Below are 21,176 nucleotides of genomic sequence, written 5' to 3'. Positions count from 1 at the left end.
CTGGACCCTGACCCACCTCTGGCTCCCAGGAAGGGCAGTTGCAGCTTCTCAGTCCCCTGACCTTGACCTCATCCCCATTCAGGCCAGCAGCCCAGACAGCTTCCAGGCCAGGCTGCCAGCCCCTCGCTCTGGCTGGGTTCGGGGGAGTGGAGGGCTGCCAGGGCAGCCGGGGGCTGAGGAGAGCCTTGCCTGGGGGTCGGGGTGGGTTCTGGATCTGAGCCCCGGAAGTGCTGCCCTCCTCCCAGGGAGGGGCCAACCCAAGAGGCCACCTGAACGTGGACTGGAATATTCCAACAAGGCCCAGTGCGGGCCTTCTGGTGAGGGGTGGCATGAGCGGCTGTGTACCCCCACACCCCTGGCTCTGTGGCCTGGCCCCTGGCCTTGGACACCCTTACAGAGTCCCAGGGGCCTGGGAGGATCCCTCCGTCCGTGGGATTCTGAAACGGAGGCAGAACCATGCTGATGACCGACTTGGGCCCAAAGAAGGGACATCTGGGTCCTGACTGGGGCCCACTCCACGCAGAGCCCCCCAACCCGGCCTCCAGCCCTGGGCCAGGGGCACCCGCCTAACGCTCTGAAGCACTGGGGTGCCTCTGCGAAGCCCGGAGGGCCCCTCCTGTCCCCCAGCTGGGCCGCCTGCCTCCTAGGGGTTAGGGTCTGAGCCTCGAGACCCCCAGGGGCGGAGAGGCAGCCGAGCCCCACGCCAGCTGAATGTGGGTGTCTCTGGGTGCAGACCACCCCCGTCATGATGAGCAGGGACGCCTCTTCCCCTGACACCCCGGCAAGACCCCCAGAACCCACCAGCCTCACTGGAGATGGAAGGGAAAGGACCCCGCGGCCCGCGTGCTTCTCTGGTTCCGACCTCTCTCGGGCAAGGCGGGCAGGGTGAGGAGAGGGGTCTGGCCTTCCTTCCCAGGAACCGTGTGGCCCCTCCGGACTCCGAAGGGAGGGAGGAAGGAGGGCCGGGAGGCAGGGTCCTCAGCCTCCGGGGGGCGCCACTCAGCAGGGAGCCTCGTGCCCCTCCCCCCACACCAAGCCCGGATGGAACCTGGCAGCTGTGAGCAGGGGGCGGTCCAGGCCTCCAGAGAACCCATGACCGCATCACAAAGGGGGCCCGGAAGGAGCCACACTGGCCTCTCACAGCCCCACCCCTGGGAGCCCTCCCGACCCCGCCTTCCGAGACCTGCCTGTGGGTAGCGGCCTTTCTGAGAGACCCGCAGGTGAGCCGGGCCAGCTTTCCTGGCGGTGCGGCGGGGGGAACACTCTCCAAGCGCCGGCCCACTTCCCAGGCCGTGGGGCAGGCAGCCCAGCACCCCGGGAGTCAGCAGGACAGAGTGAAGTGGATTAACTGAGTGATGAGCGGACTCTAGTTCTGCTCAGAGAAAGAAGACGCTAGTGACCCCAGAGCCACAAGTGCCAGGCGAGGCTCGGACCCGGCCATTCATTCATTCGACAGCCGTCGATGGACGCCTCCAAGGTCGTGGGCACCTGTCTGGGTCCTGGGGACCAGGCAGAAGGAGCCCCCTGCCCCTGGCACTGACGTTCCCAAGGGGGCGGTGGGCAACAGAAGTAGAAATAAGGGCCGTAGAGGCTGAGCCGCAGGCGAGGTGGTGAAGCAGGTCAGGTCTGGGGGCAGGTGGGCCCGGAGAAGGTCTAGCTGAGGTGACCTTGAGCGTGGACTTCCGGGAGCGAGGGGCTCAGGTGGGGGTCCGGGGTGGGGAGTGCAGAGAGAGGTGATGGGGGCCAAGGGGCTCCTGAAATCAGAGCGGGCCTGGCTTCTCCTCTCTGCTTGGGTCATGTGACAGGTGATGCCAGAGGTTGAGAGACCCAACCCCCCCACACCCCCCAGCAGGTGAGAACAGCTAACCCAGCCCTGGGCGATCTCCAGGCTGCGCGGGCGGGTGGGACAGGGTCTGTCCTCTGTCCTGGGGCGGGGCTGGGCTCCCACCAACCCCAACCCCGACGTCAGGAGCGTGAGCTTGTGTGAGGACTGAAGCTCGGCAGGGCAGCCAGCTCTCCCCCGGGGCCCGGGCACATTTCTGGGTCAGGGCTCTGTGTGCCAGTAAGAGCGGCGTGCACACGAGCACACACACGGACACCCAGGAGCACGTGCAGCCCTTGGTCCGCTGTCCCCACCTGACCGGAGCAGCACACAGCAGCAGCCCTGGGTGTCTTCCACCGCTGCTCACCGCCCGGCTGTCACCGCCTGGCTGGCTGGAGAAGGCGTCCCTTCTGTAGTGACAGGGTGGGGAGACGGCGGGAACTGCACGCCAGCCAGGTGACTCCTGGAGCTGCCCTGCCGGGGCCCGTCGTGGCCTGCGTGGTCACCGCTGCGTAGGTTCCAGTCATTCTCGCCTCCCCCTTGCCCCTTGGGCTCCAGGCAGGAACAGTGGGCAGGGAGCCCAGTGGCCCAAGCCACCTCCCAGAGCGTGTCCCTGATGCTCCCAGGCCCACAACTTCTCGGCACAAGAACCCCAGGCAGGCTCCGCTGCAGAAGCCCCTTGACAAGCCTGGGAGCTGGGCCTCTGGGTCCTGCGTGCCCACCACAAGCTGTGAGCGGAGCCGCCCCGGACCAGCCCCGGCCAGAGAACAAGCTTGGAGGGGACTCCCTCCAGAAGGGACGGCCACCAGGGCCAGCAGGCCAGTCCTGCCCCACCCCCGGCACTCAGACGCTGGCCTGGGGAGAGAGAGAGGAAAGCCCTCAGGCACAGGCCGGCCGTGGCCTTGGGATGGAGACAGGGGCTGAGCATCCGCCAGCCTCAGGCAGGGCCTCGGGAGCTCCACGCCCGTCCTGCGGGCCCTGGCGCCCCAGGCTGGGTGGACGCCGCCCCAGGCCTCGGTCCTGGAGTTTCTCAGCTGTGCGCTTTCCCCGTCTAGAGACTTGCAATGAGGAAGCCCGAGAGCCCGGTGGGGATGGTGGAGATCGCAGGCTGCGCAGGGCAGAAGCGCCGAGGCTTCCTGGAGGGAGGGCTGCTACTGCTGCTGCTGGTGACGGGTGCCCTGGCCGCCCTGGGCCTCCTCTACGCCGACAGAAGAGGTGAGTGAGGGCGCCCCTCCCCTCGGGCCCGCCACCGACACCCTGCTCACCGCCTCTTCCCCACGCGGCCTCGGCAACGTCTGCGTGCCCGCCCACCTGGATAAGCCAGCCATTGAGCGGGCAGGTGGGGTCTGCTCGGGGCACCAGGGGCTGCCGGGCTGTGCTGCAGCCTGGAGAGAAGGGGCACTGACCTGTGGGGGCCGGGGCCCTTCCAGAAGGCTCCGCCCAGGCGCTGGCTGGCACAAGGCTGGTTCTGCTGGCTCTGGGCTGGCGGGGCCCTGCGGGACTCCCGAGATGCGGCAGAGCGGTTCCCCATGCCACATCTGCGCGGCCCCCTCCCCTCCCCTGCCGTACAGGGCGCTGCAGTTCCCGGCCTGCCCAGCAGCAGGAGCCCGCGCTCCAGCGCTGGGGACCCGCGGCACAGCATCCCTCCAGCCAGCGGGGCTCGCCTGCCGCCTCCCGGGCAGCCATCCTGCAGAGAACCTGCTGGGATCCTCCTCGCGGCCTCCTGAAGGCCTGGGTCCCCGGGGCCTCGTGGCTTCCCAGGCCCTGCTTTTTGCACAGTGATGGGTGGGGGCCAGGCCGGGGTCCTAGGGAGATGGGAATGCCAGGGCCACCCTGCAGGAACACCCCCACTCACAGTCCCTCCCCAAGGCCAACGTGGAGGAACCTGGACTGTTCCCCCCTTGCGTCGGGAAGCACTGCGGGGGCGGGGGGAGGTGCTCGCCTGCCTGCACCTGGGCACCAGGTGGCCTGGGTCAAATCCCGGAGGCACCTTACTCCCAGCAGGCACAGCCTCGGGCACAGCTGGGAGATGCAGTTGGTTCCTCCTGCAGGTGGGTGGGTGGACGGGTGGGCTCAGGACTCAGGAGGATCTGCAGGAGAAGCCCTCCCCACGGCCCCAACAGTAGGGCAGCACAGGCGTTGTTACTAGAATATTCCCTCACTGGCCAGAGCCACCTGCGCTGTGGTGGGACCATCCATCCATCACTGGGCAAGGCTGTTTCTGAGAACCAGGCGCGGGTGCTGCCTACAGATGTGGTGGACGGCCCCTGCCCAGGGTTGCTCCCACCTGACCAGGTGCCTGGCCGGACCCTGCCAGCCACTGCCGTCTCTGGCCCCTCCGGGTCTCCTGGCAGGGTCGATGGACACTGCATCTCCATGGTCACGGGATGTGGGGAGGGACCGCTCACTGCTCGGAGAGCCCTGGAGAGCCCAGACCCCAGGGAACCTCTGTTCGGGACTACTGGGCTGCAAACACCTGGTTGAGAGGCTCCCAGGGGACAGGGCTGACCCCCCCCCCCACCCCACCCCACCCCACCCCAGTCCTCATCTAGGTGGTACCAGCCTGACAGCAGGGACCCTCCCTGCCCAGCCTGCCTCCTCCTCATGGTCCCCTAAATACAAGTGGGGTCTCTGCCAGGGCCCCTCAGGCAGGACTCTGTGCCCCTACCCCCCCCGAAATGACCCAAGCCGATCTCAGCCTCAGGTCCTGATGGAGCCCGTGGAAGAGTTTAAATGCTGAATTATTATTTATTTCTAAAGACTTTCTCATCCACTATGGTTTTGTGGGGTTTTTTCATTGATTTATGAGTTATTTAGAAATCTCTCTTTTTAAAATTTCCAGATGCTTGGAGACTTTTTCTTAGTTACCTTTTTAAATTGGTTTCTAATTTAATTGCATTATTGTCAGCAGCCCTGGTTTATGTGATGTTGGTTCTTTGGTCTTTGCTGAGGCCTGCTTTAGGGCTAACACACGGTCAGTTTTATAAATAATCCACGTGTGCACGTGCAGTGCACACAATCACCCTTAAGTGAAAGTGGAGATACAGACAGAGGTTTAGACGCCTCCATTAGGTCAATCAGATCGTCTGTATGTTTGTTTTTTTCCATTTTCTTGACCTTTCAATTATTGAAAGATGTGTGTGGCTAAAACCTTGGCCTAGAGAACTATCAGTCTTCTTTGTAGTGATGCCAAGTACTAATTTGTGTATTTCAAGGTTAAACTACGGGAATTTCCTGGCTGTCCAGTGGTTAGGACTCCGTGCTCTCACTGCCGAGGACGCCGCCAAAAAAAAAAAAAAAGCCACATTATTATGTGGATGCAAATTTAGAATCAGTGTATCTTCACTCCGTATGATTACGTAGCGCCCCTTTCTATCTTACTGTGCCTTTTGCCTTAATATGTTTTGTTTTGACTTCTGTTTTGTCTGATATGAACTAGCATTTGTTCTCTATTTTTTCCATCCTTTTTCTTTGAGACTTTGTCTCTTTAGCTTTAGGTGTGTCTTTTGGAACCGTGTGCAGCTGGATTTTGTCCCCATCTTGTACCTGGAGGATTTAGTCTATGTGCATTCACACAGAAATGTACGATTTTTTTCTGTTGTGTTCTTCTGTGTTTCTGATGCCTCTTCTTTCTCTTTCCTTACCTTCTTTTGGACTGATCTGTTATTTTTCACTCTGTTTTCCTGCAACTATCTTGAAAGTTTTATATTTCTAATCCTTTTAATGGTTACCTTAGTTTTTTGTTTTAATATTTATTTCAAAAGTTATAGATAAACCTTTTTCAGAAAATTGAGTGTTTTTTGAATAAAACTTTGAGTGGGAAATACAATCCTACACCCACAATCCTGCCTCCTGGAATTCTGCTTCTCAGAAAGAGCCATATTCATTGTCTAGTGCAGAGGTCTGCAAACTATGGCCTGTGGGCCAAATCTGGCCCACTGCCTGTTTTTGTAAATAAAGCTTTATTGGAACACAGCTGTGCCTACTCACTTATGTATTGTCCGTGGATGTTTTCAGGCTACAAGCGCTAAGTTGAATAGGTGAGACAGAGTCTGTATATGGCTCACAAAGGCTAAAACATATATTGTCTGGCCTTTTACAGAAAAATATTGCCAACCCCTGGACTGGAGTGTCTAAGCCTCATCTTTGGACCCTTCTCTCTTTATCGTCAGTGTTAGATCACAGGGAGGCATCGTAAGGTTGTGGTTAACACCCAGGCTCCTGAATCTGACAGCCTGGGTGGGCTGCCAGCCCCCCGGATCCCAGCTGTGTGACCTTGGAAGGTTTTCTTCACACCTCTGTGCCTCAGTTTCCTTATCTGTAAAATGGAACACAACATAGAGGCTTACTGGAGGGTTCAATGATTTAATACATCAATAACACTTAGAAAAATGTCTGTCATGCCATTTATGATCAGATTTAATAATAAAATATTAGATTTGTCATTGATTCCCTATCCATATTGTTATTGACATCCCGAATGGGCGGCAGATTTAGTTCCTTAAGCCACCCAGGCTTCCACTGTCCTGGTATAGGTACATCATTGCTTTTGGATAAATCCATATGCGTCATTACAATAGTTCTCCTGAGCATTTTTCACAGCTGAGCCATGAAGAATAGTTGGATTACATTTACTTTCCTTGTTATTATTTTGTTTTCTTATCATCAATAGCTATCTTGTTTAAGGAGTTTCATTTCCCTCTCTCTCTCTCTCTCTCTCTCTCTCTCTCTCTCTCTCTCAGACTCTATATACATATCTGTGGGATGGTTTGATATTATCCCACAGTATTTGGGTGCCCTGTTCAGATTTCGTTCATTCTTTTACTCTTGGTGATACAGTTTGAAGAGTTTGACCCTAATTAGTCTTCAGTTCCACTGGTTCTTTCCTCAGCTGTATCCAGTGTGCTGGTCAGCCAGTCAAAGGAATCCTTCATCTCTAATAACATGCGTTTTCTTTCTGCTATTTCCATTTCCCTCTTTTTTACAGTTTCCATCTCTTGTTGAAATGTCTTGTCTGTTCATGCATGTTATCCACCTTTTCCATTGGATGGAAACGTATTACCATATTAACCATAGTTATCTTGCAGTCCTTCTCTGATAATGCCAGTATCTGAGCTATCTCTGAGTCTAGTTCTATTGATTACTTTATCTCATGGCAATGGATTGTTTTTCCTTGCCTGTGTGTGTGTGTGTGTGTGTGTGTGTGTGTGTGTGTGTGAGATACATTTTTACTGAAGGCTAAACACCCAGCGAAAGAGCAGAGGCTGAGGTAAACAGCATTTGCACCAGAGACAAGCACAGTTGTTCTGTCTGTTAGTGTGAGAGATGGAATCCATCCAGTCAGGAGTCAGCTGATTCAGGGTTTTGTTTTCACTTTTGTCACCCTCGGTGCCCCACACACTTCACCTTTCTCTGGCTGTGAGCAATGATTACCTGTTCTTAGAGAAATGGGTCTGGGGGGGCCCGAGGTTCCCCATTGTTCCTGCTCCAGCCTCAGCTCTCAGCAGTCCCTGGATGTGTGCAGCACAGAGGGTTCTCCATGCCTCTGCCCCTCCACAGATGGTGGGCTGCCCTTGCTTTTTAGTGCTTGCCTCATGCTGGGGTGGGGGATCTCTGGTGTCCTGGCCCCGTCTCCGTCTTGGAGTGGGGGCGTCTTAGTACCCCTGCCCCGATCCCCATGTCCATCAAACTTTGCCTCATGCCTGAGTCCCCTGCCCCTCTCCTAGTGGCAGCAGACCTCAGCTTGATGTCAGTCTAGGATCCTGGGCCCACAGGGGTGTCCTGTGCCGCTCCCATGAGCAGAGGATTTTTATATCTGACTCTCCTCTGGGCCAGTGGGTTTTCACCTGGTCCATGGGAGTGAGAGGTTTACTGCGCTCCCCTCAGTGGTTTAAAGCTCTTGCTTCCCACAAGAGGAGGGTCCCACAAGAGGAGGGTCCCACAGGAGGAGGGTCCCACAGGAGGAGGGTCCCACAAGAGGAGGGTCCCACAAGAGGAGACGCCTCATGCTGGCACCCCAGCAGAAGCAGATAACCTCCTGCATGCCTGTGCCACTGAGGGGGACTCTCTGGTCTTCTGAGACCTGCCCCAGTTCTTCTCATTGACACCTGGTAAGGATCCATGGAAATAACTGGTGAATGAGTGCAAAATCCCCCTGTGTTGGGGCTTCCCTGGTGGCGCAGTGGTTGAGAGTCCGCCTGCCGGTGCAGGGGACACGGGTTCGTGCCCCGGTCCGGGAAGGTCCCACATGCCGTGGAGCGGCTGGGCCCGTGAGCCATGGCCGCTGGGCCTGCGCGTCCGGAGCCTGTGCTCCGCAACGGGAGAGGCCACAACAGTGAGAGGCCCGCGTACCGCAAAAAAAAAAAAAAAAAAAAAATCCCCCTGTGTTGAGGCTCCAGCTGTTCCACACTGACAGGCTAACTCGCACTTGGCCTTCAAGAATTCATTAAAAGGTTAGCTGATTCTTCTTACCCACTTGTGTGGTGACTGCCTCTTACTCCTAGGTCCTGTCAGAGTTCTCAGTTCTGCTTGGTGGGACGTGTCACTCTGTTTTCCTGGTCACCCTTTTACCTCAGGTCCTAGATGAGCTCCAGAAAAGCTGTGATTTCTGTAGACTGTCTGGGTTTTTCCTGTTGTTAGAAAGGGAATGATACTCTAGTTGGCTTTTGATGTTGTAAGTGGAGAGCAGAAGTAATATACCTTAAATTTTATATGCGTATTTAACTTAAGGTATTCAGCTAGTCAATATCTTCATATTTCTTCCAAACAATACAAGGATTTAGAACAGTTTAACTCGTCCTCCACCCTGATCACATGTTATTGTGGGTAAGTCCGTGGTTTCTATCTTATTTTTTATTTACTGCACATAGGCAACATTCTCTAATATACTCAATTTAATTTCGATTTTCCCAAGTCCTTATCAGTTTCTTTTTTTTTTTTTTTTTAATTTACTTTTGGTTGCGTTGGGTCTTTGTTGTTGGGTCTTCGTTGCTGTGTGCGGGCTTTCTCTAGCTGCGGCGAGCGGGGACTTCTCTTCGTTGTGGTGCGTGGACTTCTCATTGCAGTGGCTTCTCTTGTTTCAGAGCTCGGGCTCTAGACGCACAGGCTTCAGTAGTTGTGGCACATGGGCTCAGTAGTTGTGGCTCATGGACTCTAGAGCGCAGGCTGAGTAGTTGTGGCGCATGTGCTTAGTTTTGCCACAGCATGTGGGATCTTCCCGGACAAGGGGTCAAACCCATGTCCCCTGCATTGGCAGGAGGATTCTTAACCACTGCACCACCAGGGAAGTCCCTTATCAGTTTCTTTGCTCATCATTCTTCCTACTTCTCAGGTAGCCCTTATGAAATCATTTACCTTCTTTCTGAAGTACATGCTTTTGGAGACTCCTACACAAAGTGTGTCCGTGGACCAGTGGTGTTGGCCTCACCTGAGAGCTTGTTAGAAATTCAGAGACTCGGGCCCCATCTCAGGCCTACTGGATTAGGATCTGCATTTAATCCCCAGGTAACTCAACTGCACTAAAGTTTGGGAAACACTGATTAGGACACAGCATTTGTTGATCTTGCTTGATAATCAGAGTAACCTGGGGCAATTGTTAAAAATCCAGACCTTGGACCCTGTCTCCATCTGCTTGGGCCACTGTAACAAAATACCATAAGTCAGGGTGACTTAAGCAACAGAAATCTATTTTCCTCTAGTTCTGGAGCCCAGAAGTCCAACATCAGGGTATCAGCCAGTTCAGTTCCTGGTGAGGACTCTCTTCTTGACTTACAGACAGCCACCTTCTCACTGTGTCCTCATGTGGTGGACAGAGCAAGTTCTGGTGTCTCTTCCTCTTCTTATAAGACACCAGCCCTACTGGATCAGGGCCCCACCCTTATGACCTTATTTAACCTTCTTCACCTCCTCACAGGTGCCAATGCCAAATGCAATCACATTAGGGGTTAGGACTTCAACATAGGAGTGGTGGGTGGCGGGGAGAAGATACAAAAGTTGAGTCCATAACAGGACTCAACCTAGGCAGAACCAGGAAATCTTACAGGGTAAGACCCCCGATTCTGTACTGTAACCAGCATGTGAGGCCTTTCTTGTGATCAGGCAGACTTGGGGAGCACAGCTTCAAAATACTCTTTCAACTGTAAACCTTCATTTTTGTTTACTTGAAAATGACTTTATTTGGTAGTCATCCTTCAGTGATAGTTTAACTGGTTACACAAATCTGGGCTTAGTTACGTTCTCAATATCTTGAAGATTTAGTTTCGCTGTCTCTGACTTCCGTTGCTGCTGTTCAGAAATCTGGTTCAGTCTAATTGGCCTTCTTGCCAGATGAACTTTTCCCCTCTGAGCTGTCTTCTCCCTGACTGTGCATTTTTACCGTGAGGTGTCTAACTATGAAGCTCTTTTTATTTATTCTGCTTTACATCTGTTGTGATTCTTGAATCCGAGCACTAATGACATTTATTAATTTTGGAAACTTGTAGCCACTGTCTTTTTAATATTGTGTCTCCCACATTATCTTTATTTTCTCCTAAAGTTATGATTACATATGCACTTAATTTTTCTCACTCTATCTTCCATATCTTTTAGAGAAAAGTTTCCATCTCTTTGATTTTGCCCCACATTCTGGGTAAATTCTTTAGAACTACATTCAAATTCACTAAATCTCTCTTCAGCTCTGTTGTATCTGCCACTTAACCCATCCATTTTGGATTTTTTCTAAAAAAAAAAAATTATTTTCAACAATTTCATGTTTTTTATTTCTAGAGTTTCCAAGTGATTCTTTTACAAATTGATTTTTTCAATTTTTTCTTTGCCCTCATTTTTAATTTTTATTTCTTTCAATGATTCAAACATACGTGAGTTATTTCTGCATCAGCTAGCCACTGCTGCCTAACAAATCACCCCAATACTCAGGGGCTTAAAACAACACTTATTTATCATGACACACATCCATCAGTAGGCTGCAGGGCTCAGCTGATGTAGGTCAGCCTCAGCTGGGGCAGCTGTTCCATGAATTTCATCCTCCTACAAGGACTAGCAAGCATGTCACTCTCCAAATAGAAGCTCATGGCACACTTAGGGCCTAGGCTCAGAGCTGGAGTACATTATTACCAAAGCCATAGGGGCAAACCCACAGTGAAGAGAGGGAGGAAATATTCTCTGCCCCTTCAGGGGAAGCAACTACAATGGCATGTGCAAAGGCACAGATACAGAGACATTGAGGTTTGGGGCCTGTGATGCCAGCTTCCACATGTTATGGGTCAGATAATCCCCAAATATGAATCCTTGGGGTTCTAGTCCTGCTGTTTGCTGTTTCTCACTCATAGAATCTGGTCTTTTCATAAACCTCAGTCCATGTTCAAATTGGCTTTATCTGCGAGAAGCCTTTGTTACTTGGGCTAAGTTTCCCTCCAGACAATATGTGTGTTTGTTTCCATCAGGCACCTGGGAATGCTACCAGCCTAAATTTAATTTCTCAGCTTGTGGTTTCCTTGACCACAGGGTCATGTAAGCTCACACTCCACACCTGCATGACAACCAGCCTGTGATGATACATTCTCCAGGAAGGACGGTTATTTTCCACCCAATAAAGTTCTTTGTATCCCTCTTTTGTTAGGTAGGGAGAGACAGAGACAGAGACAGGAACAGGAGAGAGACAGAAAGAGGAAACAAATTATTCACTTCAAGGCCAACCTTTAGGAGAACAGATCTTTCAAAGGAAATGTCAGGTTGTTGGTTATTTTTAATGTAGAGTGTCTATGTGAAAATAATTGGCATATTACAGAAGTTATTCAAGCAAATATAAAAAAGAACAAGAGTAGACACATGTCAACTGGGCACAAGGAAGTCTACTCCCTTCTGGAATCATGAAGGGGGGAAATATCCCTGTTTGGGTTCTGTTTGCTGTGTGTCCTGTTGATCCTATTTTAGCATTAGAGGAAGACTTCATTTCTATTCAGCTTTTGTGTCAAAGGCATTGCTGTTTGCCTCTTCTCTTGCTCAGAAGGCTAGTGACTGGCCGTGGGTGCATCACCCCACATGCCTGTCAGTTTTCTCATCAGAAAAATGGAGGTGGTGACCCTCACAAATGAGGTGGTGTAAGTTAAAGGCAAAGTACACAAACATGGTGATCTCATCTCATTCAATTTTGGAAATGTTTTCTCAAGAGCCCACTGCATCCTCTTGAGCTGTAGCATCAGATGAACTTACCCCAGGAACTTCCCCCAACCAGAAGGTTATGGCAGCCCACGCTGGAAATGCAGTGGAGGAAATGGGAGGGGGACATAAACATGGAGAAGGCATGAACTTACCTCCCCAGTGTTGGGTGTTTGTTCTGGTTTCGTCTGACTAGACTGGAAGCAGATCAATCAGATGCACTGTTTGGGTTCCCACAATGCTTCATTCACCCTGTTTACCCTGCGCTCCCCTGTCTGGTCCTGGTCATTATTCCTTCCCACCAACCTGGACTCCCAACTGGTTACCTGCTCTTTCTATGGGAAGACTTTCTTTAGTTATTTGTTGTAGTGAGTGTTGTGTAATGGAGACAAATTCTATCAGATTTTGCCTGAAATGTCTTTATTTCACTTTCACTTTTTACTATATTTTTGCTGGATATAGAATTCTAAGTTGGTAGTTAGTTTGTTTTCTTCAAGCATCCATTCAAGAGTTTGTTCCATCGTCTTCTGACCACCACTGTTTGTGATGAGAAGCCAGCTGTCACTCTTCTTGTACCTCCCATGAATTAATGTCTTTTTTCTCCTCTGACTGTTTTTATGAATATCTCATTCTCTATAGTTCTTGGCAGCTTGACTTGATGCTGCTGCTTGCGTGGTTTTCTTTGTATTCATCCTGCTTGGGATATACTGCCCTTCTTGGATCTATAGGCTTATGTCTTTCATCAATTTTGAAAAATTATTAGCCATTATCTCTTCAAAGATTGCTGACTCATACCATTCTCCTGTGGGGCTCTAGCTACATGGATGCTAAGCTATTTAATATGGTTCCACAGATCTCAGATCCTCTGCTCATGTTGTTTCAAAGTAATTTTTCTAAATTTCTTTTTCTTTTTCTTTTTTTGGCCATGCCACACGGCATGTGGGATCTTAGTTCCCTGACCAGGGATTAAACCCAGGCCCCTTGCATTGGAAGAAGCATGGAGTCTTAACCACTGGACCACAAGGGAAGTCCAACTTTTCTAAATTTTAAAACAGCTTTAGATTTACAGAATTATTGCAAAGAGAGTACACAATTCCCATACACTTCATACCACATCTTATATCACATAAGTGTGATACATCTGTCACAAGTAATGAACCAATGTTTATATATTACTATTAACCCAGTCCATGCTTTATTCATATTTCCTCAGTTTTCCCCTCATGTCCTTTTCTGTCCCAGGACCCCACATGACTTAGTTAGCAAATCTCCTTGGACTCTTGGCTGTGATGGTTTCTCAGCCTTCCCTTGATTTTTATGATCTTGACAGTTTTTAGGAGGACTGGCCAGGTATTTTGTAGAATGTCTCTCATTTGTCTGATGTTCAGACTGGGGTGATGTTTTGGGGAGGAAGCCTACAGACCAAGGGGACATAATTTCAGTGACTTACCACATTGATGTCAACCTTGATCACATGGCTTGAGGTAGTGTTTGTCAGCTTTTTCCACTGTATAGGTACCTTTGTCCCCTCTCTTTCCACACTGTCCTCTTTGGAAGGAAGGCAGCACATGCAGCCCAAACTTAAGGGGTGGGGAGTTACACTACACATCCTTAGAAATGGAGTATCTGTGTAATCTATTTGGAATTCTTCTGTTTGGAAGACTTGTCTATTCCACCACCACCCCCATTTTTTATTTATTCAACAATTTAGAAAACAACTTGTCAGCACTTCAATGAAGCCTCACTTGTCGAGTTTTTCTTTCATGGATCATGCTATTTGTGTCGTATTTTAAAAGTCGTCACCAAACCCAAAGTCATGTAGGTTTTCTCCTGTCTTCTTCAAGAAGTTTTACAGTTGTGCATATTATATTTATGTCTGTGGTTTATTTTTAGTTAATTTTTGTGTAAGGCATAAGGCCTGTGTCTAATTTTTTTGGTTTGTTTTTGTATCTGAATGTCCAATTTTCCTTTTGGAGCATTTATTGAATGGCTATACTTTCTCCATCGAATTGCCTTTGCTCCTCTGTCAAAGGTTAGTTGACTGTATTTGTGTGGGTCCATTTCTGGGCTCTCTATTCTGTTGCATTGATCTATTTGTCTCTTCTTTTGCCAATACTATGCCATCTTGATTACTTGTAGCCTTATCGTAAGTCTTGAAATCAAGTCATGTGTCTCTCCAACTTCATTCTTCTTCATTGTTGTTGTCTGTTCTAGCTACTTGAGCCTTTCCATACAAACTTCAGAATCAGTTGGTCAATAAATACAAAATAGCTTGCTGGGATTTTGATTGGAATTATTTTGAATCTGTAGATCAAGTTAAGAAGAATCAACATCTTAATAATGCTGTCTTCCAGTCCGTGAACACGGAATATTTTTCCATTTCTTTACATATTTGATTTTTTTCATCAGTGTTTTATAGTTTTCCACATATAGGTCCTGTACATATTTTGTTAGATTTATACTTAACTTTTTCATTTTTTAGGTGCTATTGTAAGTGGTATTGCTTTGAAATTTTCAAATTCCAGTTGTTCATTGCTAATATATAAGAAAGCAATTTGTATATTAATCTTGTATCCTGCCACCTACTATCATCTCTTATTAGTTCCAGGAGGTTTTTTTGTTGTTGTTGTTGTTGTTTTGTTTTGTTTTGTTTTGTTTTGTTTCGCTTGATTCTTTGGGATTTTCTACATAGATGACCATGTCATCTGCAAATAGAGTTTTATTACTTCCTTTCCGGTCTGTGTTACCTATATTTCCTTTTCTTGTCATATTGAACCAGCAGGACCTCTCATGTGATGTTGGATAGGAGAGATGAGAGAGGACAGTGCTGCCTGTCCCCAGGCTTAGGGGAAATCACCCAGTCTCTCACTGTTAACTACCATGTCAGCTCTGGGTGTTTTTTAGATGTTTTTCTCCGTTCGGTTTTTTTATCTTTTTCCTTTGTGCTTCAGGTTGGATCATTGATACTGACCTATATATGCTGACACTAATACTTTCTTTTGCAGTATTCAGTGTGTTTTTAAACCCAAAAAATGAATTCCTCACTCTTTCTATTACATTTCCATTTAGTTCTTTTTTAGAATTCCCATTTGTCTGGTAAAATTCACCATCTATCTACATATTTTTCCGTCTTTTGTACAAGACCCTTTATCTTAATTATCATGGTGAGTTTAAAGACTTTGTCTGCTAACTCTGACACCTGGTCACCAACGAATCCACTTTGAACTGTTTTGGGGTTTTCTTCTTGGTCATGGGTCACATTTGCCTGTTTCCTCATGAAGGAGGATTTCTCCCAGCTTTCCTGCCCTGGCCCTGCCTTCACCTGCATCACCGCCATGCATTATGGGAGGCCCCAGAGCAGGAACCAGAGCCTTGTGTGACAGGGGGCTCCTTGGAACCCGGATCCCTCCCTCCAGCCCACGGGCAGGAGCAAAGGGCTTGTTAAAAATCCCCCCACTCCTGCCCCTCCTCCTGCCCCGGTTGCAGGTGAAATAGCCACAGTCTGCTTAGACTTTCTGCATCCTAATCAGAAGCAAAGACCCCTTCTCCCCCACCATCTCTTTGGCCAGAGCTCAGATGCCTAGTCCACTCTTCCACCGAGGGCGTGGCCCTTGTCCAGAGGCTCTGGGTTGCTGAGACTGGCAGATGCCCGTGGGGCAGACAGACGTAGCACCCACTGAGCACTGCATTTCTGTTTCTGATCCATGGGACCGTCCACAGTTTGCCTCAATCTATGCATCACTTTTCTCCTTTTCCACTGGACTGGGGGCCCCTTAAGGGCAGTGCCCGTGTGGGACTCAGGTCTGAATCTCCAGAGCCCAGCACCAGGGCTGGTTGATAATATTAGCAAATGTTGGATTCATGGACGAACAAATGGATGGGTGGAAAGAACAGCCACTAACAGGTGGAGGAGAAACACCTCTCCCCACACCCCCACCCCCCAGATCACACATCTCATAAACACTCCCTCCAATGGCCAGGCCCCCAGGGGACACCCAGCACATTCAGGGCCTCCTACACCCTCTGCGGTCTCAGGGGCCGGGCTGAACCGGGTCCCAGGCTTGCCCACAGCCCTGACCTGAATGAGGCCCTGTTCCCTCCTGCCCACCTCTCCGTGGGTCTCCCTGGTGGGGAAGGTGGCCATGCCTGGTGGACTCTTTCCCTGGACCTGACCCCCTTCCCTGCACTCACGCCCCCTTCCTGCACCCCCTCCAGGCCGTGCCCGCCCCCCTACGTAGTGGACAAATGAGAGAGGGCAGCTTTGCACTTTCAGCTGCCTGCACAGGTGGAGGGGCTGGAGCTGAGGCCAGTGGGCCAGGAAGATTCCCCCCAGAGGACATCCTTTCCCCCTTAAAGGGCTTATCGTCCCTGTCTTGGTAGACCCCAGGGGCTGCCCACCCCCGCCTGGGTGAGGCCCGTGGCCCCGCGGTAGAGGAGGATGTCAGAGAGCACTTCTTAGGGGAGAGGTCCTGCCTCAGGACCCCTCTGGGCCCAGCAGCTGCGGCCCCAGGGCCGGCGGGCCTCCCCCTCTGCTCAGATTTGAGTTCTGCTGGAGCCCCTGTGTCTTGGTGTGCCTGGTGACCAGCCCTCACTACAGCGGGAAGGGGCCACAGCCCTACACAAGGAATCCCCAGAGCCCCCAGGACCCCCTCCGCAGGATAATGCCTGTGCTGCCCCAGGTCGGCCCCAAGGCACCCGGGAAGCGGTGGCAGCAGGAGAGCTGAGTTCTGTGTTTCTCCCCAGGGAAGCAGCTGCCACTCTTTACTAGCCGGCTTTGCTTCTCAAAGGAAGAGAAGACCATTGTAAAGCGAACACCCCGAGGTAGTCCCATCTTCCCTCCCAGCACGACCCGAGCAGGGGGGTGCTAGGAAATGGCACCCCGCATGGGCAGGCTGGGTTCCACTGCAGGCCTGGGGTGTGCGGCAGGACGGGGGCCCTGCCCAGGGCACCAGGGTCCCGTGGGAAGAAAGGGCAGTGGCAGGGATGCAGCCGTGAGCACCTGCTGATGCAGAATGCTTCCTGGGCGCCTGGGAACCGGCAGTTTCAGGGAGCGGCTCCTGAGGTTCTGCAGCTGCCCATTGATACAACCAGCAGGTGAGGGGGTGGGGGGTTGGGAGAGAGTAAGTGCGTGCAGGGACGGGGCAGCACAGGCAGGCTGTCTGGAGGAGGTGACGCCTGATGGGTGAGGCTGGCTGGGCCGACAGGCAGGAGGGCAGAATGGCCAGCTTCAGCCCTCAGCTGTGGGGATCACAGGTCACTGCAGGGTCACTGCAGGGGTCACTGCAGGGGTCAAGCCAGAATGAGCTTACCCTCACTTAAGGCCCCAGGACTGGGCCACCCAGGGAGGATGCAGGCTGCCCTCCAGATGCCCTCAGGGCCCAGGCTGGACCGCCCATGGGGGTGGGGGTGGCCGAGGTTTAACCCTGCCGGCCCCATCCCTTCCCACCCCACCTGTGCCCCGCCCACCCCTGCCAGCCCCACCGGCACCGACCATCCTCGCCAAGTGCTCACACTACTCCTTGCCGGCAGACGTCCAAAAGCCCAGGGACGCAAGCGAAACCTGCACCACCCCTGGCTGCGTGATGGCAGGTAAGCCCCCCTTCCCTCCGAGCCTCCCACAGCCCTGCCAGGGGGCTCGGGGGCCCCCCGTGATGCTGGCACAGGCGCTGCTTGAGGCCACGGGGAGCCACCGCACTCCCGACACGCGACATTGGCTGGTGGGCAGACCCTGGATGTGCCTGGGGGCAGGGACTCTACTGCGGGTGTCTCACCTGCCCTGCACCCCAGGAAGCTGCTCCCTGCCTGCAGAGGCCCCCGTGACCACAGTGAAGCTGGCACAGGGACCCCAGGCGCTCTTTTTTGCACTTACAGAAGGAAGGTCACACAAACACACACACTCTCTCAAGTTGTCTCCCAGGAATTTGTCTTAAAACTGGGCGCCACGTGCCATTATTTCCAGATAAAACACAGTGAAAATGGTATGAAGAAACACTAGTGTAAAAACTCAGAAATGTGATTTTTCTGCCCACGTTGGGGTAGTGGATGGACTCCTGTGGGGCTGCCCCCTGTGAGGTCCCAGCCAAGTGGAACAGAAGGCGAGGGAGGGTCCTGGCTTGGGGTCCAGCCTGGCCACCTCTGCTGAAAGCATCCTGCCGGGAACATGGGGGCCCCACTGTCCGTGCCACATGGGGTTCTGGGAGCAAACCCATCTGCTCCAACAGAAAACAAACCCCTATGGTGGGCGAGAGCCACCCTCCCCCACGGACGCACGGACCGGTGAGGGGGCTCCAGGGCAGGGCCAGTGCTGAGCGCTCGCGGTGAGCCGGGCGGGCTTGGCCAACACCTGGCCATCTGTGTGACCCAGGCGTCCCGGATTCGCAGATGTGTGAGCGGAGGATCGGAGAGGTCACGGGGTCCGAGCTCACGTGGCTGATAAGTGGGGTCCTTAGAAGTGGAGGCCCTGCTGCTGACCTCCCTGAGGTCCCGGGCTGACTAACGCTTCTGAGGGCACAGGGCCGTGATTGAATCCCCGACAGCCCACCGGGCTGTCCACACCGGATCTCCCCTCTTCCTCTGCACCACCTGGGGACGAGCAGCCGCCAGGATCCTCCAGAACATGGACCCGTCCAAGAAGCCCTGTGACGACTTCTACCAGTACGCGTGCGGGGGCTGGCTGCAGCGCCATGTGATCCCCGAGACCAGCTCGCGATACAGCGTCTTCGACATCCTCCAGGATGAGCTGGAGATCATTCTCAAAGGTGAGCGTGGCCTCCACCCAAGGAGTGGGGACGGCCCATCGGGTCAGTGGGCCCAGGGGAGGGGGAGTCCCCTGGGATAAGGGCCTCCACTGGGTGCGGCAGGGACACGGGCACCTTTGACCTGGCCTCCCCAGCAGCCTCCTCAGGCCTCTGTCCGGTTTCTCCTCTGCCCACAGGGGTGCTGGAGAATTCTACCACCAAGGATCGGCCAGCTGTACAGAAGGCCAAGATGCTGTACCGCTCCTGCATGAACGAGAGTGAGTGGCCGATGGAGCTGCCCCGCCAGGACCCTGTTCCAGCACCCCATAGCCCTGAGACAGAGCACAGTGGCGTGGGCGCCTCTCCAGAGCCGTGCCGGTGGGAGCTGTGTGCTCCCCCTGGCTGGCCACCGGGCCCAGGTGCCCTATGGGGTCCAGGCTGACTGCCAGCTGCCCGGGACCGGCTCACACCCTGACCCCAGCCAGCCACACTGTGCCCAGGGAAATGCACACGCGTGTGTGTGCGCGTGCCTGTGTGTGGTTTGAAGGAAACATTATTCAGGACACTTGGTAAAGACAGTAAGAGGCAGACTCTTCAGGGCCATCTCAGTAGGTGCAGGCATCACCGCGGTGGGGTCTAGCAAGAGGGGAAGGAGATTGGGCTCCACTGCAAATACAGCGAGGGCAGGCAGGTGAGGGTTTATAGCCAAGGGGCAGGAGGCGTCAGTGAATGGAAGATTTTACTAACAGGAAACATGGGGGGGGCGTGTCTGGCAAAACTAACCTAATGGGATTCTTGCCGAAGGCAGGCCAGGCAGTCAGACATCACCTGGGGGCAGTGAGGGGCGAGGACTGCGGTCAGCTACCGAGAGGGATCAGATATTCAAGGGGCGGGGGGGCTTCTCGTTAAAACGGCCACGCAGAGTTCTTGCTGAAACTGGATTTTACCAGGAGGTGCGGTGATGGGCCCAGCAGAAGGTGCAGGAGGCTGACTGAAGGCAGGACCGAGAGGAAATCTTACTCTGTGTGCCTGTGTGTCTGTGTCTGTGTGTGTCTGTGTGTATGTGTGTGTTTTGTGTGTATATGTGTGTACACGTATATGTGTATTGTGTGTGTGTGTAGATCAAATGCATGTCTATTGTGTGTGTGTATGCACATGTGTGTAGGAACGTGTGTGTATGTGTATGTGTGTGTACACGTATATGTGTATTATGTCTGTGTGTGTGCTTGGGTATATATATATGTCTGTATGCCTGTGTGTGTGTGTGTGTCTATGTGTGTGTACATATGTGTGTATATGGGTATTATGTCTGTGTGTGTCTGTGTGTCTGTATGTGCATGTGTGTATGTGGGTACGTATGTATGTGTATATGTATGTGTGTAGGCATATGTGTGTCTGTGTGTATGTGTGTGTGTGTCCATGTGTCTGTGTGTATTTGTGTGTTGTGTTGTGTGTGTGTGTACATATGTGTGTATATGGGTATTATGTCTGTGTGTGTCTGTGTGTCTGTATGTGCATGTGTGTATGTGGGTACGTATGTATGTGTATATGTATGTGTGTAGGCATATGTGTGTCTGTGTGTATGTGTGTGTATGTCCATGTGTCTGTGTGTATTTATGTGTTGTGTGTGTGTGTGTGTGTACATATGTGTGTATATGGGTATTATGTCTGTGTGTGTCTGTGTGTCTGTATGTGCATGTGTGTATGTGGGTACGTATGTATGTGTATATGTATGTGTGTGGGCATATGTGTGTATGTGTGTGTATGTCCATGTGTCTGTGTGTATTTGTGTGTTGTGTGTGTGTGTGTCTATGTGTGTGTACATATGTGTGTATATGGGCATTATGTCTGTGTGTGTCTGTGTGTCTGTATGTGCATGTGTGTATGTGGGTACGTATGTATGTGTATATGTATGTGTGTAGGCATATGTGTGTCTGTGTGTATGTGTGTATGTCCATGTGTCTGTGTGTATTTGTGTGTTGTGTGTGTGTGTACATATGTGTGTATATGGGTATTATGTCTGTGTGTGTCTGTGTGTCTGTATGTGCATGTGTGTATGTGGGTACGTATGTATGTGTATATGTATGTGTGTAGGCATATGTGTGTCTGTGTGTATGTGTATGTCCATGTGTCTGTGTGTATTTATGTGTTTTGTGTGTGTGTGTGTGTACATATGTGTGTATATGGGTATTATGTCTGTGTGTGTCTGTGTGTCTGTATGTGCATGTGTGTATGTGGGTACGTATGTATGTGTATATGTATGTGTGTAGGCATATGTGTGTCTGTGTGTGTATGTGTGTGTATGTCCATGTGTCTGTGTGTATTTGTGTGTTGTGTGTGTGTGTGTGTACATATGTGTGTATATGGGTATTATGTCTGTGTGTGTCTGTGTGTCTGTATGTGCATGTGTGTATGTGGGTACGTATGTATGTGTATATGTATGTGTGTAGGCATATGTGTGT

The 21,176-nt window shown here is 51.8% G+C and overlaps 1 protein-coding gene across 1 annotated transcript in view; it reads left to right on the top strand.

Moving 5' to 3' along the window:
- Positions 1 to 2,886: 2,886 nt before the first annotated feature.
- The window catches only part of MMEL1 (membrane metalloendopeptidase like 1), a 34,528-nt gene continuing 16,238 nt past the window's right edge, over positions 2,887 to 21,176 (top strand). Inside the window, exons 1-5 of the mRNA XM_067717747.1 lie at positions 2,887 to 3,037; positions 16,721 to 16,798; positions 17,507 to 17,566; positions 18,574 to 18,735; positions 18,912 to 18,949. Coding sequence (XP_067573848.1) covers positions 2,887 to 3,037; positions 16,721 to 16,798; positions 17,507 to 17,566; positions 18,574 to 18,735; positions 18,912 to 18,949 — 489 coding nt within the window. The remainder of the gene's footprint in view (positions 3,038 to 16,720; positions 16,799 to 17,506; positions 17,567 to 18,573; positions 18,736 to 18,911; positions 18,950 to 21,176) is intronic.

This window comes from Pseudorca crassidens, chromosome 2 (genome assembly GCF_039906515.1).
Source record: "Pseudorca crassidens isolate mPseCra1 chromosome 2, mPseCra1.hap1, whole genome shotgun sequence".
Classification (NCBI taxonomy): Eukaryota; Metazoa; Chordata; class Mammalia; order Artiodactyla; family Delphinidae; genus Pseudorca; species Pseudorca crassidens.
Note: the sequence above shows the minus strand (reverse complement) of the source record. Positions and strands in the feature narration are given on the sequence as shown.